Source organism: Dryobates pubescens, chromosome 3, assembly GCF_014839835.1.
Source record: "Dryobates pubescens isolate bDryPub1 chromosome 3, bDryPub1.pri, whole genome shotgun sequence".
Taxonomy (NCBI): domain Eukaryota; kingdom Metazoa; phylum Chordata; class Aves; order Piciformes; family Picidae; genus Dryobates; species Dryobates pubescens.
Genome location: NC_071614.1, coordinates 29,028,945 through 29,045,591, shown reverse-complemented (window position 1 = coordinate 29,045,591; position 16,647 = coordinate 29,028,945). Strand labels below are relative to the sequence as shown.

General features: G+C 43.7%; 1 protein-coding gene across 1 annotated transcript in view; it reads left to right on the top strand.

Annotated features, from left to right (window-relative positions):
* HS1BP3 (HCLS1 binding protein 3) overlaps positions 1-16,647 on the top strand; it is a 62,491-nt gene that overhangs the window by 15,452 nt on the left and 30,392 nt on the right. The window contains exon 4 of the mRNA XM_054179891.1: positions 4,869-5,079. Within this exon, the coding sequence (XP_054035866.1) occupies positions 4,869-5,079 (211 nt within the window). The remainder of the gene's footprint in view (positions 1-4,868; positions 5,080-16,647) is intronic.

The following is a 16,647-nucleotide window of genomic DNA, read 5'->3' as shown; positions in this document are numbered from 1 at the left end:
ATACATCTAAGATGTGATTCAGAACATCAACGTTTAGAAGGCTAAATAAGAGGTTCAACAAGACCAAGTGCAGGGTCCTGCATCTGGGTCGAGGCAACCCCAGGCACAAATCCAGGCTGGGCAGTGACTGGCTGGAAAGCAGCCCTGAGGAGAGAGACTTGGGGGTGCTGGGGGACAAGAAGCTCAACATGAGCTCTCAGTGTGCACTTGCAGCCCAGAAAGCCAATCAGATCCTGGGCTGCATCAAGAGAAGTGTGGCCAGCAGGTCAAGGGAGGTGATTCTCCCCCTCTACTCACCTCTGGTGAGACCCCCTCCACTTCTGGAGCCCCTATTACAAGAGGGATATGGACATGCTGGAACGTGTCCAGAGAAGGGCCACGAGGATGATCAGAGGGCTGGAGCACCTCTCCTGTGAGGACAGACTGAAGGAGTTGGGGCTGTTCAGTCTGGAGAAGAGAAGGCTCTGAGGTGACCTAATTGTGGCCTTCCAGTATCTGAAGGGGGCCTACAAGAAGGCTGGGGAGGGACTTCTCAGGATCTCAGGTAGTGATAGGACTAGGGGGAATGGAATGAAGCTGGAGGTGGGGAGATTCAGGCTGGATGTGAGGAGGAAGTTCTTCCCCATGAGAGTGGTGAAGCCCTGGAATGGGTTGTCCAGGGAGGTGGCTGAGGCCCTGTCCCTAGAGGTGTTTAAGACCAAGCTGGATGAGGCTCTGGCCAGCCTGATCTAGTGTGGGGTGTCCCTGCCCATGGCAGGGGGGTTGGAACTAGATGATCCTTGTGGTCCCTTCCAACCCTGACTGATTCTATGATTCTATATCTTGTCAGTAGAGAGAAGGACCTTAAAGGGACGGTGTAGGGTCTCACTCAGTGATCAACTGTTCCCTGTTTTGTCTATGTAACATTCTTAATAAAATTGTTAGGCCTTGCCGAAGAGTATCCTAAACTAAATTATTGAGCCTGAGAGAGATTTAGATAAAAGGTTAGATTCTTGATTAGTTAAACTCCCTCTCTGGCCCCTTTATTTTTTTAATTTTTGGTTTGGTTGTGTTTGGTTTGTTGTTGGTTTGGTTTGGTTTGGTTTATTTTTTTAAATTTTCCTTTGCCTCATGTCCAGGTCTTGCTGCCTCTTACAGTGATTCATGTAGTTCCTTTCTTATCTTCCTTGGGCATAGCAGGGAGTCACTGCATGAATGGAGCAGATGGGCACTCTGCTTTTAATTCAGCGAAGAGCTGATGAGCAGGGAATACTCCAGCCTGGTGCTGTGCAGGGTTCCCAGCCTGGTGCTGTGCAGGGCTGCCAGTGTATTGTTAGTGTTAAGAATGTGAAGCTGCATGGTGCAAATAAGTCACCATGGGTGAACAGACAATTTTACAAAAGTGTCAAGTGTGGCCACATTATAAGCAGTGTGAGACTGGCAGCTTCCTAAAGTCAAAGGGGGCAAAGTTGTGTGATATTCAAATATCTTTAGCAAAATCTTTTTGCTAATAAGGTTTTGTAGTGGGTTTTTTGGGAGGGTTTTCATGTATGGTGTTTTGGTGTTGGTTTTGGTGTTTGGTTGGTTGCTGTTTGTTTAGCAGTGTTATCTTGAAAGCAGACCCCTTTCACAGGGAATTCAGAGTTCACATTGATTAACCTCTGCATGCTGATTAACATGACCATGGTGCTCATGTATATAGCTGAATTAGTCTGGACTGTAGACAGATTGGGTTCAAATGATATGACCTGTTCATTGAAATCTGCCTGAGAGTAATAGAAGTCTCACCCTGGTGAACTGATGGACGTCAGTACTTGCACTGCAGATCCTCAAGCTAGTAGTGTACACTTTTCATGTAGATTCTGGAGACATACTCAGTGGTGTTTAGGGAGAATCAACAAGGTAAACCACAAATTACTGTGGAAATAAGATAATCAGCATCCTAACATTCATTGGCTACCCTGACCAGCACTCTTTTCCCTAAAAGGGAAGCATAAGACCACTTGCTCAGTGTAGACACCTGTATTTAGTCAATGAAGTCTGCCCTGAATGAGGTGGCAAATGCAAGTGTGAAAAGCTGGATGAGATTAGTCTCCTATGACATGTAATTTTAACAGCCAGAAGGATGAAACCATGAGTTTTATCCATCATGGTTTTCACTAGCCTGTTTTTAGCTAGTTACAACACTTCAAATTGCTTTCCAGAATGTCCAGAGACTCCACAGCAAGGAATAGTTCTCTCTTCATTCTCAAGGGCTCTGCATGTAACAAGTATGGTGAGATGATGGTCAAAGCAGATGTTTCAGTTTGCTGCTTAGTTGGATGGGCCTTGCATACTGCAGAGAGTCAAAACTTCAAGCTTCATTTCTGAGTGTAAACTGAAGACCTGTTGATAAAATTTCTTCATCCAATGCGCTAATTTTAGCCTTAATTAATTAAATTAGTATTGCAAAGTGCTTTGAGCCCTGCCTACCTATGCTAGGAGACCTGCCTGGATGAGCAAGGAGCTCCAGGACATGCTGTCACACAAAAAGAAGCTGTACAAGGAGTGGAAGAAAGGACAGCTGGAATGGGGGGCATATAAGGAAGCTGTCTGAGCAGAAAGAGACCTTATTAGAAAAACTAAAGCGCAGTTAGAATTAAATCTAGCCAGGGAGATCAATGGGAACAGTAAAAACTTCTATAGGTATATTAATGGTAAAAAGAAAACTAGGGAAGGTGTGGCCCCCTCAGAAAGGAAACAGGTGAACTGGTGGCAAGTGACGTGGAGAAGGATGAGCTTCTCAATTACTTCTTTACCTCAGTCTTCACTGGCAAGGGCCCCAGCCACACTCCCAGAATAATGGATGATAATGTCAGGGACTGGAAGAAGGAACTGCCCATTGTGAGTGAAGATCAGGTTAGTGACCATCTCAAGAACCTGAAAATGTTCAAGTCCATGGAACCCAATGGGATACACCCATGGGTGCTGAGGGAACTGGTGGATGAGGTTGGTAAACCACTCTCTATTAAATATATTCCAAAAATGGCATTCTGGGGAGGTCCCCACTGACTGGAAAAGGGGAAATATAAGCCCTGTTTTCAAAAAGGGAAAGGGGGATGACCTGGGGAATTACAGGCCAGTCAGTGTCTGTGCCCAGTAAGATCATGGAGCAGATCCTCCTGTAGGAATTGCTGAGGCAGAAGAATAACGAAGAGGTAATTGGGATCAGCATGGCTTCACCAAGGGCAAATCCTGCCTGACAAACCTGGTGGCCTTCTATGACAAGGTCATAGATGAAGGCTGAGCAACTGATGTCATTTACCTGGACCTGAGCAAAGCCTTCGACACTGTCCTGCATGACATCCCGGTCTCCAGGCTGGTGCAGTATGGGTTTGATGGATTGACCATTCAACAGATAAAGAAAGGGTGGTTGTCAATGAGTCCATGTCCAAGTGGAGTCCCGTGACAAGTGGAGTCTCTCAGGGATCAGTCCTGGGACCAGTCTTGTTCAACATCTTTGTCAGTGGCATGGACAGTGGCAAGTTTGCTGATGACATCAAGCTGTGTGGTGCAGCAGACATGCTGGAAGGAAGGGATGCCATTCAGAGGGACTTTGACAGGCTGAAGAGGTGGGCACAAGCCAACCTCATGAGGTTCAACAAGATCAAACACAAGGTCCTGCATCTGGGTCGGGTCAATCCCAAGCACTGATACAGGCAGGGCAGCGATTGGCTTGAGAGCAACCCTGAAGAAAAGGGCTTTGGGGTGCTGGGGGAGGAGAAGCTCAACAGGAGCCAGCAGTGTGCACTTGCAGCCCAGAAAGCCAATCACATCCTGGGCTGTGTCATGAGAACCGTAACCAGCAGGTCAAGGGAGATGATTCTCCCCCTCTACTCTGCTCTGATGAGACCCCACCTGGAGTACTGTGTCCAGTTTTGGAGCCCCTGTTACAGGAAGGATCTGGAGCACCTCTCCTATGAGGACAGACTGAAAGAGTTGGGACAATTCAGTCTGGAGAAGAGAAGGCTCCAAGGAGACCTAATTGTGGTATTCCAGTATCTGAAGGGGGCCTACAAAAAAGCTGGTGAGGGACTTTTTAGGGTGTCAGGACTAGGGGGAATGGAACAAAAATAGACATGGGTAGATTCTGATTGAATGTTAGGAAGAAGTTCTTCACCATGAGCGTGGTGAGACACTGGAACAGGTTGCCCAGGGAGGTGGTAGAAGCCCTGTCCCTGGAGGTTTTTAAGGCCAGGCTGGATGTGGCTGTGAGCAACCTGATGTAGTGCGAGGTGTCCCTGCCCACGGCAGGGGGATTGCAACTAGATGATCTTTGAGGTCCCTTCCAACCCTAGCAGTTCTATGATTCTATGAAAGTGGACTTCTCTCCATTAGCTGTGTGAAAGTTAACTGTCTGTGTCTAAGCAGTGCATTTACACCCTCAAGTCAGTGGAAAGAAATAGGCACTTCAGAGGGAAGCTCTGCCTCAGACAAGCTTATTTGGGTGGGATGAATCACTACTGGAGATTCTGTTGTTTCTATTCATTATAGAAGGAGCATAAATAAGCAGATTAGCCATGTGCTGAGGTGTTAATTTCCTCTGTATTTCCCTACCTAACTACCTTAAATCAGTAAACAGATCAGGCCCATAATGACACATAATTGTTTGTTTAGGTGGGTTGGATTGGTTGATGGGTTGGATGCGATGATCTCTTCCAACCTGGTTTATTCTATGTATTCTATGTATAATAGATATTGGGGACAGTTGAGAATGTTGAAAGAGTTTCACAAAAGCTGATCCCGTCCTTCATTCCCCAAGCAAACCCATCAAGAACAGGTGCAAGGTATTAAATAAAACAGTTTTTATCCTGTGTACTCAGTTTTGCATCTGTTACTGTATTTTGCAGGAACAAAATCTACTAGTGCCACTGACTTCAAGGGTAAAAACATTCCTGATGACAGGGAGAACGATGAAGAAAATGAGGCATTTGATTTTTTCAAAGAGGAGAAGACACCTGACTTAATCTCACAGCTTTCATCAGTCAAAAATGCCAGAAAAGGGGAAAAAGAAGAAGAGGAAGAGGAGGAAGAAGATTTAGACCCTCTTGGTATAATCAAGTATGGCTGGTAGTGCCTTTGTTACTTAGTTGTTAGCCTAGTTTCTGAACAGATAAGGCTGTTCTATGTCACTATCCCCTCATCTCAACATTTTACAACTTTTGACCACCTCCACTGCATTTCACAGAGCAGAGGCCACTGCAGTTCACCAAGGAGGTGCCTCAATAGAGGGAACACACTTTGTAGTACCTCTTTAGTGCATTCCTCAGAAAATCCAAGTGACAGAGGGACATGGTGAATGGCTTGGTAACAGTCTCTGCTGCAGCAGACTCTTTACTGAACACTGTACCACGTAACATAAAGCCACCACAATCCACTGGATGTGCTGGTCTGGAGCCTACAGTATAGAATTGCTTTTGGACACGCTTGTGTCTGCAAAGAGGTAAAGTTACAGTAGCATAAAGACCAAAAGAACCATTTTAATCATGATGTTCACAAATAGGCTTTTCTTTTTTTCTTGTCTGAAGGTATCACACACTAAATGCTTAAGGCATGAACAAGAACAGAATGGGAAACAATGGAATCAAAGCTTGCTGATGTTCCTATCTGGATTTGCTTACCTGTCCAGTAATTTTCAGACAGTTATTTTCTTCAAGATGGAATTTCTTAGTTCCCAAAACCATTTCTAGCTACTGAAGCAAATTTAGTTTCTCAGTGGCTGGGATTGTGAATAATCACTACTTTTTTTTCAGGCTGTCCTAGGCTTTAGATGCCCAAGAAAAGGGTTGGCTGTTCTTGATCTTCAGTAAGCAGTGACTGACTCAGCTGAGTTGTTTCAGTCACTCACAGTGACTCAATGTTCTTTGTCTTTGGATCCAGGCAATGCTTTCAATATGATTCTTCATAGCAATAGAGAGTAACGGATGCTAGCAAGCCAGAGCCCTCTCTTGTGTTTTCCCAATTACCTTGAGTCATTTCCAAGGGGATCATTCACTCCAGGCTCTAAGCCACAGTCTCCCACACTCTTAGGTCAGCTACAGCAGTGAACACTGGAAGCGCCGTTTGCTCCTGCTGTTGCAATGTTATATAATTGCTGATGCCCAGAAGTCATCCTTCTTATTTAAATATTATCCTTTACTTTAAATATTGTTCTTTTGACAATGCATGTGCCTAGATACTCAGCATCAAAATTATTCTTTTGTTGAAGAAGAGTTTTAAAAAAATTACATAAGTATTTGCAGTGAGACGTTAGATAAAGCAGTGCTTCCCACAAAATGCTCTTTAGTTGATAAGTTTACAAAAGAAGCTGTCCTTTTTTGGGTAGGAAAATGATCTATTTGGTTAGCAACTGCGATCTTGTATTTTCTGACTTAGAGCACTATCTGTAAGGAACTTGCTGTGCCAAAACAAGCAAGAAGTTTGCTTTTCTACTCTGCACAGTTTAACATAGCATTTGAAAGTCTTGATTATTTTGGGTTTTTTAGTACATTGAAGGGTGGCAAGATTTGGTGTTTAATCCTCATATAGTTTATTGCTTCTGTTGCTTTTGAGAACAGAATTATTAGTGAGAAGTATGATCTTTACTTGTACAGCACTGTAGCATGAGGTGTTTTCCACTTTAAATCATTGGCTGTTTATCTATATTAAAAAAACCAAAATCTTCATATATCATAGTATCATAGTATCAGTCAGGGTTGGAAGGGACCACAAGGATCATCTAGTTCCAACCCCCCTGCCATGGGCAGAGACACCTCGCACTACATCAGGCTGGCCAGAGCCTCATCCAGCCTGGTCTTAAACACCTCCAGGGACAGGGCCTCAACCACCTCCCTGGACAACCTATTCCAGGGCTTCACCACTCTCATGGGGAAGAACTTCCTCCTCACCTCCAGCCTGAATCTCCCCACCTCCAGCTTCATTCCATTCCCCCTTAGTCCTATCACTACCTGAGATCCTGAGAAGTCCCTCCCCAGCCTTGTAGGCCCCCTTCAGATACTGGAAGGCCACAATTAGGTCACCTCGGAGCCTTCTCTTCTCCAGACTGAACAGCCCCAACTCTTTCAGTCTGTCCTCACAGGAGAGGTGCTCCAGCCCTCTGATCATCCTTGTGGCCCTTCTCTGGACACATTCCAGCATGTCCATATCCCTCTTGTAATAAGGGCTCCAGAAGTGGAGGGGGTCTCACCAGAGGTGAGTAGAGGGGGAGAATCACCTCCCTTGACCTGCTGGCCACACTTCTCTTGCTGCAGCCTAGGATCTGATTGGCTTTCTGGGCTGCAAGTGCACACTGAGAGCTCATGTTGAGGTTCTCATCCCCAGGCCTCCCCAAGTCTCTCTCCTCAGGGCTGCTTTCCAGCCAGTCACTGCCCAGCCTGGATTTGTGCCTGGGGTTGCCTCGACCCAGATGCAGGACACTGCACTTGATCTTGTTGAATATATACTTATTATTTTTGTGAATCTCACATGTACAGTGTTGAGGCAGAAACGTGAAAGTGGAAATGAGAATCCTGAAGGTAATGTTACATGTTCTCTGTACTCCTGTAACTCACCCTTCTTCTATGGAGGATATTTTCAATCCACATTAATGAAGCTCAAATTAGACATAAGCTTTGTATCCCAGCTTTATGCTTGCTAGTAACAGGTGTCTAGGTAAGAGGCCAAAGGCAGGATCTTTGTTCTCAGTAGATGAGTATATCTTGGGTGACCATTTTAGGATGTCTGCTATGCCCATCAAAATGTTGGGTGCTTCAAAGAGTGTTCTTGCAGGCCTCACTGCTTTTTACCTTCATAGGTGTTTGAAGTTACTTTGGAATGGAGATAAATAACAAAGGAGGTAATGCAGAATGGATAAAAGAGTCAAGTAATAAATAGCTCCCAAATGAATTACAGGTTAAAAAAATATAAGCCACAGTCCTTTCTCCTGTGAAAAAAACTTTGAAAAGATGTAAAGTAAGCACCAAAACAAGCCAGTCTATTCCAAAAGGTATCAGTGTCCAGGGTGCTTTGAGCAGCAGAGCTCTGACCTACATTAAATCATGTGTTTGGCGTGGTTTTTTTCTTTCTGGATGGGGATGAAACTGCTCCAGTAGCACAGGCCTCCATATGTTGTCAGCACGCTTCATTTGGTAACTTCTCCTCCTGGGCCAAAAGGCTGTGACTTGGATTTGGCCCAGCACTGCTGCTGTGCTACTGAACAACCAGATATCCAGTTAAATATATTTGCTTTAAGGCTAAATTTGTAAACTATATCTATATTTATGGTTCAGTACTGCTGGTGATCATCCAGGTGGAAGCTTTTAATGGTCTTTTTCCTTTTCCCTGGAGGAAGTATCTCAGTTGTGCTGATTCTTTTCCTCACATTCAAGGCTATGTCTGAGTTGTTCTTTCATGTCTGGTGGGCAACTCAACTTGCCAGTTCTGCTTTTCAGTTTTTGTGGATATAAATGATGTTCTACAAACTTTGTGTTTCTTTGCTTTATGATTCTCATCCCCAAAAACTTGCTTGCTTTGTTGGCAGGTTGGTCTTGGGCCTTGTCTCTGATTCTTAACAGCAGAAAGACGATTGTATTTTTCTTGTCCAAATAAGGGACATTTCAAGAAACATAATATGTGTTTCTGATCAAGTTTCCAGCCTTTAACACTCTCAGGCCTGGTTCTTCCTAGAATTAAAGGTACTCAAAATTAGGCTACATTTGTGAGATGTGGTGTTGGAATTCATTTTGAAATATGTTGTAGAATGCTGTATTTCTACTCTCTTTCTTGATAGTTTGGAGTACTGTTATTCCAGTGTATTATGACCAGCTACTCTGCAAATTTTCCTTGACATTTGTAGAAAACTTTTCAGCTTTGTACAGAATATATATGTCCTGTAAGAAAAGCACTTCTAATAGAATAGAATAGAATAAACCAGGTTGGAAGAGACCTTTGAGATCATTGCGTCCAACCTATCATCCAACACCACCTAATCAACTAAACCATGGCACCAAGCACCCCATCCAGTCTCCTCCTAAACACCTCCAGTGATGGTGACTCCACCACCTCCCCGGGCAGCACATTCCAATGGGCAATCACTCTCTCCATGAAGAATTTCTTCCTAACATCCAGCCTGAACCTCCCCTGGCACAGCTTGAGACTGTGTCCTCTTTTTCTGGTGCTGGTTGACTGGGAGAAGAGACCAGCCCCCACCTGTCTACAGCCTCCCTCCAGGTAGTTGTAGACAGCAGTAAGGTCTCCCCTGAGCCTCCTCTTCTCCAGGCTAAGGAACCCCAGCTCCCCCAGCCTCTCCTCATAGGGCTTGTGCTCCAAACCCCTCATAATGTGGAGATAGATGGTCCTTTGACATCAGCTGTGCAGCAAGGAATTAATATAGTGTACCCACTTTTGTAGCTGTGGCACATTTCTAGTTCTATTTCTGTTTTCTTGGCATTGTAAGTATACAGCGACTTGTAAGTCACAAGGCTGTCATAGCCTAACTATTTTTTTAAGATAGCATTTTTTTGATTGGTTGGTTTTGTTGTTGTTTTCTGATAAGCCATAAGCATCAGAATATCCCTTTGTTGAAATGTTTTCATTCTTTCATAAATGAGCAATCAGTAATGTATTTCATTCCACATCATAGAGGCAATATTAGGTATATCGACTTAATCTTTGTCTCTTGCTCTTATTAAAGTGAGTGTGGTACTGCTCTTTACCACTCTACTCTAAATCCATCAATCAACATTTACAGGTACATATTTTTTAAGTGCTTAGTAGGCTTCCATGGTTCTTTAACTGTGTATCTGGGGTTTTAGAGGTGCAGTATCTTTTAACAGGTCTGCCTTTTAAAGGATTTTCCTCATAAATTGCAAAAGAGTACCCTGTGCCTAGTCATAATTGGAGAGGGTTCTCCAACTGCAATGCCTTCAGGAATGACAGAAGCAAGAACATGAGATCCTAGAGACTAATCCTCTGAAAGGAAAAGCATGGAATACAGCAGTAAGATGGAGAAGCTATTCAGTTGCAGCTGAGTTATTCTTGCTGAAAATTCTGCAATAGAAGAAGGTGTCATTTTCCAGGGATTTGAGAGCTTTGCATGGAGTGAAGATGGCTGTGTGAAGCAGTAGTCAGCTCAGCTGTGTCAGGGTGTGCTGACTGAGGCTGACTGGGTAGCTTCTGGCCAGGTCTATACCATTATATTCTCCTTTCCTGCAGTTTGGGTTTGTCACATCCAGAATGCCCACTGAAAATGGCCCGTGCTGCCTCCTGAGCTGTGATTAGGATGATTTAGGAGAATGCAGGTCATCCCATGGCAGAAGAGTACCACAGACTGTCCTAACAGCAGAATCGTTGAACTGAGCTCCCATGCTCAGGCCCAGGGTATGAAAGAATTACAAAGAAATAAAAAATACTATGGCCCTGAGCAATTCTGCCCACAGGTGTTAGTTTTCCTGCCTGCTGCTGTGTTTGCTCTGAGTCTGCCCTAAGGATTCCCTAGAAAACAACCAGTTTGAGATTTTTTTCACTTGATCTTAACAGGGTGAAGTTAGGCATTTATAACTCTGAATCAAAACAATTTTAAAAACACATCACAGTAACAGAATTGGGCTTTGCCTTCTCCCTCTGTAGATGAACTATGCAGTTTTATTGTTTGCACATTGTGGTGGCTGGAAAATTACCCCCAACATAAAATTGCCAGACCAGCTCAGTTAGAAAGCAAATGAAGCTGTATTTACAAGCAAAACTACAACGTAGAAATGAAATGCAATGCATCTGTACAAAATACACAGCTTCCTCCTTCCTGCTCCCTTCCCTCCCCTTGTACATGGGACGTGAGAAGAAAGGAGAAAAGCAGAGAGATCTGTTTGTTAATACTTAGGCACAACAAAGCAATTCAGGCAAGGTTCAACAAAGCCAGCAGAAGCCAGAAGCTAGTATCTGCTAGAGTGAAGGAGTTGAAAAGAGAGAAGTGTACAAAACAAATTTTTATGTCAGATATCTGTCCAATGGGATTAGACTTTATCATTATTTTCCTTTTTTCATCCAATGGTGATTTATTTACGTTCTACTACTTTCTGTTCAAGGTCTGTGGAAAATTTTCGAGGCACAGGCTAAAACTACCACAGGCATTGAAGCCAAGAGCTTTAGCATCTCTCTCTTCCCTCCTCTCACTTTGTAGTTAAATTAATTCAGTACTTTTATTCAGTTTAATAAACCCAAGGCTGCAGCTGATTAAAATGATCCAGAACCTGCTCCTCTGCAACAAGTTTGCAAAAGCAGCTTGACTACTTTGTGAGTTAAAGCAGCTCTTTCATTTCATGCAGTTCTTCAACCACAATTAACTTCTGAGGTAATACTTGTTCACTAGTTTGGGAGAACCCACCTTTTCCTGTGCTTTCCTTTCCTGTCCTCATCAGCTCTCTGCAGCCCTCACAGAAGCCTCTCCTCCACATGCAGTTCCCTCCCTTCCGTCCTTTTTCCTTTGCCTCCCTAAATCTTTCAGTGACAGCATATCTTCTCTCGGCTCTTAAGTTTTTCCTGGCAAACTGCACAGAGCCTAGAGGTGGGTATTCCCCAGGCAGGAGCTCTTCTGTCTCCTGGTGGGTCCTGTCTCCATTCTCTACCTTTGCTATTGTTTCAGAGGATTTCCCTTTGTAGCTTCTCCTCATTCAGTTTGTGTCTTGCTAGAGGAATAAAGACATGTGGGTAGGTGGAAACTTTGTATCTATTGTGTTTAAACACAGATAGAGCTATGTTCTGACAATAGTTAGGAAGGGATGGAGCTGGTGAGACATGACCTCTTGGTGGCCTGCTGCCACAAGGTTTTAAAAGCTTTGTATGTAGTTGTTGCTGGGGTCAATCTCAACGACCTCTGGTGCCAGAGGTTTGCTGCTGCTGGGTTTAGTTGGTAAAGAGATTATTAAAGGACTTTGGGCCTTTTCTGGATGCAGATTAAATGGTCTGTGGCTTTGAGCAACAGATTGGCAGGGAAGGAGCAGTCAGGCAACCAGCCCTGGACTTGCCAAAGTCACACAGAGTCAGGTTTGCTGCAGGAGAGGGAAGGTTGGCACAGAAGCCAGCAGTTGTTTCTAGGTTGTGTGCTGCGCTTGCATGTTCCCAACCCCCTAATGACATCCAGCCTTTTGTCTTGGAAGGAGGGATTAGTGGCAATGTTCAATCTTGCTTCCTCTGCCAAAAGCCTTGGGCTGCTGAGAATAGTCAATGAAGAGGCAGAAATCAGATTAAGAGGAGCCCTGTGTTTAGCATCATTCCAAGTGGTTCTATTGGTGAAGTGCCCAGAGCCCAGGTGAGGGCAGTGCTTGCCAGTGGATTTTTCATTTGCAAGGAAGAGAATTTATGCAGGGTGGAGCAGTGTCATAGCACAGCTCCTGTCTGCTGGACAGATGGTTTGGAGCAATCTTGTCAAAATATGTGTTCAGCTGCTTTGCCTTCTGGTCCTTGGTTGGCAAGGCTGTACTCCTGCCACTCCTCAGGATGCCACTCCTCCTAATCCTCAGCCACTCATGAGTTCATGACTGCCTTTTAGTCTAGCCAGGTGTGTGCATGTTTTCCCTTCTGAATCCAGTAAGATTCATACAGAGCAGTAGAAGCACTTGTGTCTGTCATGATTAGCTGAGAGAGAGTGAAGGTGTCATCAAAGAAGAGACAAGATACAGGTTGTTTCTTCTTTAATGAAATTCAGATAGTTAAAACAATGAATAAGAACAAAAAAGAGCTTTGTTTTCTTAGCAGTGTGTGTATCTGTGCTCACAGCTGTGAATCAATCAGAGATTAAAACAAGCAGGTCTTTATTTTGTGTCAGTTGTTGAGTCAGAAGCTTAGAATAGGTTGCAGGGCATGCTCAGCCGCCACTTTGCCAAGCAACACGAGTGTTTGTCTCTGTTCCAATCCAGCTGCTGTCAGATTGGCGACTTGCAAAGTCCCAGTTAACAACCCTGCTGGTCTTCTACTGAAACATTTTGACAGCTGAAATTTTTCTGAAAACCAAGGTTATAGTCTGGTATAGTGTTCTTCCCTGTGATAGAAAGAAAAGAACGAAAGACAGCAACAAGTCTGTATTACCCAGCCAGTTAAAGGATCAGCTTCACTTACTGATCATAAATTGTCTGCTCCCGACGCTTTTCCAGGGCAACCTTATTGCCTGTTCTTGGAGGTGTTTTAACTGAGTTGTTAGGGAGTAAAGCAGGGTGTCAGGGATGTTCTTCTTGCAGGAATTCGATCTCTTCTGTTTTATCTGTCCTGAACTTCTTAATGTTTATAGGTGCTTTGCAAGTGTTGTTCTCCCATTCAAAGCACCTTCCTTTGTCTTACGCCTCCAATCTCATCTCTTGAGCACAGCTTCCTGCATGTTTCTTTACTGCAAATCTTGCTGTCCTGCTACAGGTGGAAGGTTGAGGGTGATTGACAGAAAATAAAACCATCCTTATTTCTTGAGTCTCACAGAGTCATCCTTATTTGTTCTGTGTTCTGTGCTCTGAGTGGAAGAAACACACTCTCTTGGAATATGTTTTCCTTGGGAGAACTCTACCAAGGCCTGTGTAGCTGTACTTTCTAACCAGGGAAATTGAGTTGGATCTTTGAAGGACTCAACCCTCTCCTCTCAATGCTGTTCTGTGATAGTACTAATGAAATGTAAGTGCTCTCAGGAAAACTGGGGGTTTCTGGTACTCCTGGGCTTGTAGTTAACATGCATTACATCCTTCCTAAGCATAAGCCCTCCTTTAAGTGAACATTTGAGAGAAGGAGGCCAAGAGAAGGATGGCCAAGGGATCAGGCCTAGTCAACATGGATTTAGGAATGGAAGGTCCTGCCTGACCAACCTGATCTCCTTCTATGATCAGGTGACCCACCTGGTGGATGTGGGGAAGGCTGTGGATGTAGTCTATCTGGACATCAGCAAGGCCTTTGATCTAAAGTGGGCTGCTCTTTGTTTTCTTTTATCCTGGAAATAGTCACTTCCTTAACCAAAAGAGAACTTGTGAGAGTCCTCCCCTATGCCAGCATTGTCCATATCTGTATTCTTGTTTCCTGGTCTAGTGTTGGATTTTTGATCCTGTATGTTTTATGTTGAAGCAATTGTCTCGGTTAAATGTCAGTGGTGAGTTTCTGTCATGGCTGGCTTGGGTGATTCCAAGTCATACACAGGTGGAACATGAGGATCCTTTGGGAAGGAGTTTAAGTAATTATTTTAATGTGCTTCATTTTCTTCCTGATTAGAACTCTGAATGTACTTTAATGGGTTTTATAAATAGTAAATATGTGTTTATACCATCACCCTAAACCCAAAGGACTGGAAATAACTATAGTCTGTGCATGATACAACTGCATATACCATCTGGTAGTGTTTTCAAGCAGAACACAAATGTAACTACACCTAGGGTAAAATGCAGCAAGGACTTAATAGCTTAATGCAACACTTCATTCCAGTATCAGACAGTAAGTAAAGAACATGTAGTTCAATTGGGAGTGCAGGGGGCATTGCGCTGATGAAGATGTAAGTAGCCAGCTTGGAATTTGACCAGCTTGCTGAAGAAGAGAAGTCTGCTTTGAAGAAAGATGTCGTGGGATTTTTAATGGAGCTGGTTCATTGTTTACAATGTATTAAAGCAATAAAACTTCACACACACTTTTCTCTGTATGGGAGGATTGTAGAGCTAAGTAGTGTCAGGGAACTGGAATGAAATACCATAGCCACTAGCTGGCACCAGCCTTCAAACAATTCCCGTAGTCCTCTGAGTGAACTCTCAGCTTTTGATTTTCCCATCCTGTTTAACAGCGATGTGTGGTCTTTTGTAGCAGTGCAGAACTAAAGCAGTGATGACGGCGTGCAGAAGCTGCCGTGAGCCATTCTGCAGGCATATGAAGCAAGTCCTCACTTAACTGAGACAGGTTCATAGGAAGCAGGAGATGCTTTGGAAGGGATACAGGATAAATTTGCAGCTAGATGAAATCAAGTGTGTTTTTTTCCCCCCACTTCTGCTTTGGAATAGAATTGAACATGATGCAATTGGGCAGATTTAAACATGTTTTGTTTCATGGGCTTTACGATAATAGGATGACTCAAGTCCTTAATTAGAATAAAAAAGCATTACCTCATCGATTAGCCTGCTCCTTTCACCAAGGCACTGGAAATTTTTAATCAACAGATGCAGTGAGCTGCTTGTAGATGAGACAGACTGCTAATGAGGGATGGATGCAGAGCTGCCCTGTTGCTTTTCTGTTCAGCAAGTATGACAGAATTGCTTACTCTAGAAGAAGCTGTCTATGGAGTGAATGTATTCTCAGTTTAAATCAAAATGGAGATTTGCTTTTCCTTTCATCTGATGTTGTCAAGTTCCTAATTCAGCAGACTTACTAAAGTCATTGTTCCATTTCCCCCGTGGATACGCTGCAGAAGTTTGTCTTCGTTTCAAAGAATAGGCTTTTGGAAAACCATTTTTGGAAGTAAAACTTTGCCAAAAATGCATGAATTAGCCATTGTACCTCCAGGCTGGTACTGATTAACACACCTGGGGATCACATCACTTGCTGCTGCCCCTTGCAGCAGTTGACTAGATCTGGAATCATCTGAAGTATCAGCATAACAAGGAATGTCCTTTAGGACAGACACACAACTGGGACTTGGCAGCTTTTCATTCTGCACTTGAATTTCTTAGGTCGCATCATGGTTCTTAGATCTTTCCATTATGCTTTTGGTAAAACTGACTTTATGAGTCTGCCCAGGGAAAAGTTTCCCTTTGCATAGAAATGTGACATGCAGATCATTTTTAATGGCAGTTGTCACTGAAGTGAAAGAAATGCTTTCTGTTGCTTTCCATAAATTTTGGATAAGACTCAAAATCTTTCTTTCCAAGTTGCAGGAAATGCCTAGACATGATCAAATTATAAAGGGGAGAAAGATTTATCACCACATTGAAATATGTAGCTGTGATAACTGTGGCTAAACTGGTAGATAAAGGCAAACAGGAGCTGTAGCCTTGCTCTGTGCCAAGAAGGATGAGGTAGCTTCTGTTCAATGGCTGAATCCTTCTGCTTCCTGGAGCATGCCGCCACATGCAAAACAGGAAGGGTCCTGAGCTTGTACTGCTCACTAAACTATATCCAGGCATCATTTGGGAAAGGAGCAATTTGCCTGGGCCAAATCCATGCCTTTGTTTCAAAGGCATCCTGTTTAGGCTGCAGACAGATCATTTCTGGTTTTCAGGATCACATTTCATTCCTGATCTGTAAAGAAGAGTGCTATCATTCCCTGCTACAGAGAGGTGCACAGAACAAATTCTAAAAAGTTGTGAGGTGTTTGAGGGCTATCCAAACATTGCAGTCCATTGGCAATAAGCATTGTTTTGGCTGTCCTTTGGAGGTGGTGGGAGATGTAACCCAGCCTGTCTTACCCCTTACTCTCTTGCTTGGTCTGCTAGTCATGTGCCAACCATGCCAGCACAGCTGTTGTGTCCTACAAGACACATGCTACTGGACACATGTGTGGCCGTTTGACGCTGTGCCTTTAAGGAAGGGGCACACTGGCTAAATGTTTGTAAAATATTTTGGTTTTCTAAACGAATTTCATTGGTAGGATTGTGGGAGGAGAGATTGGACCCAGGGGAGTTGGGAACTTTCTCTCAGTCTTCCTTC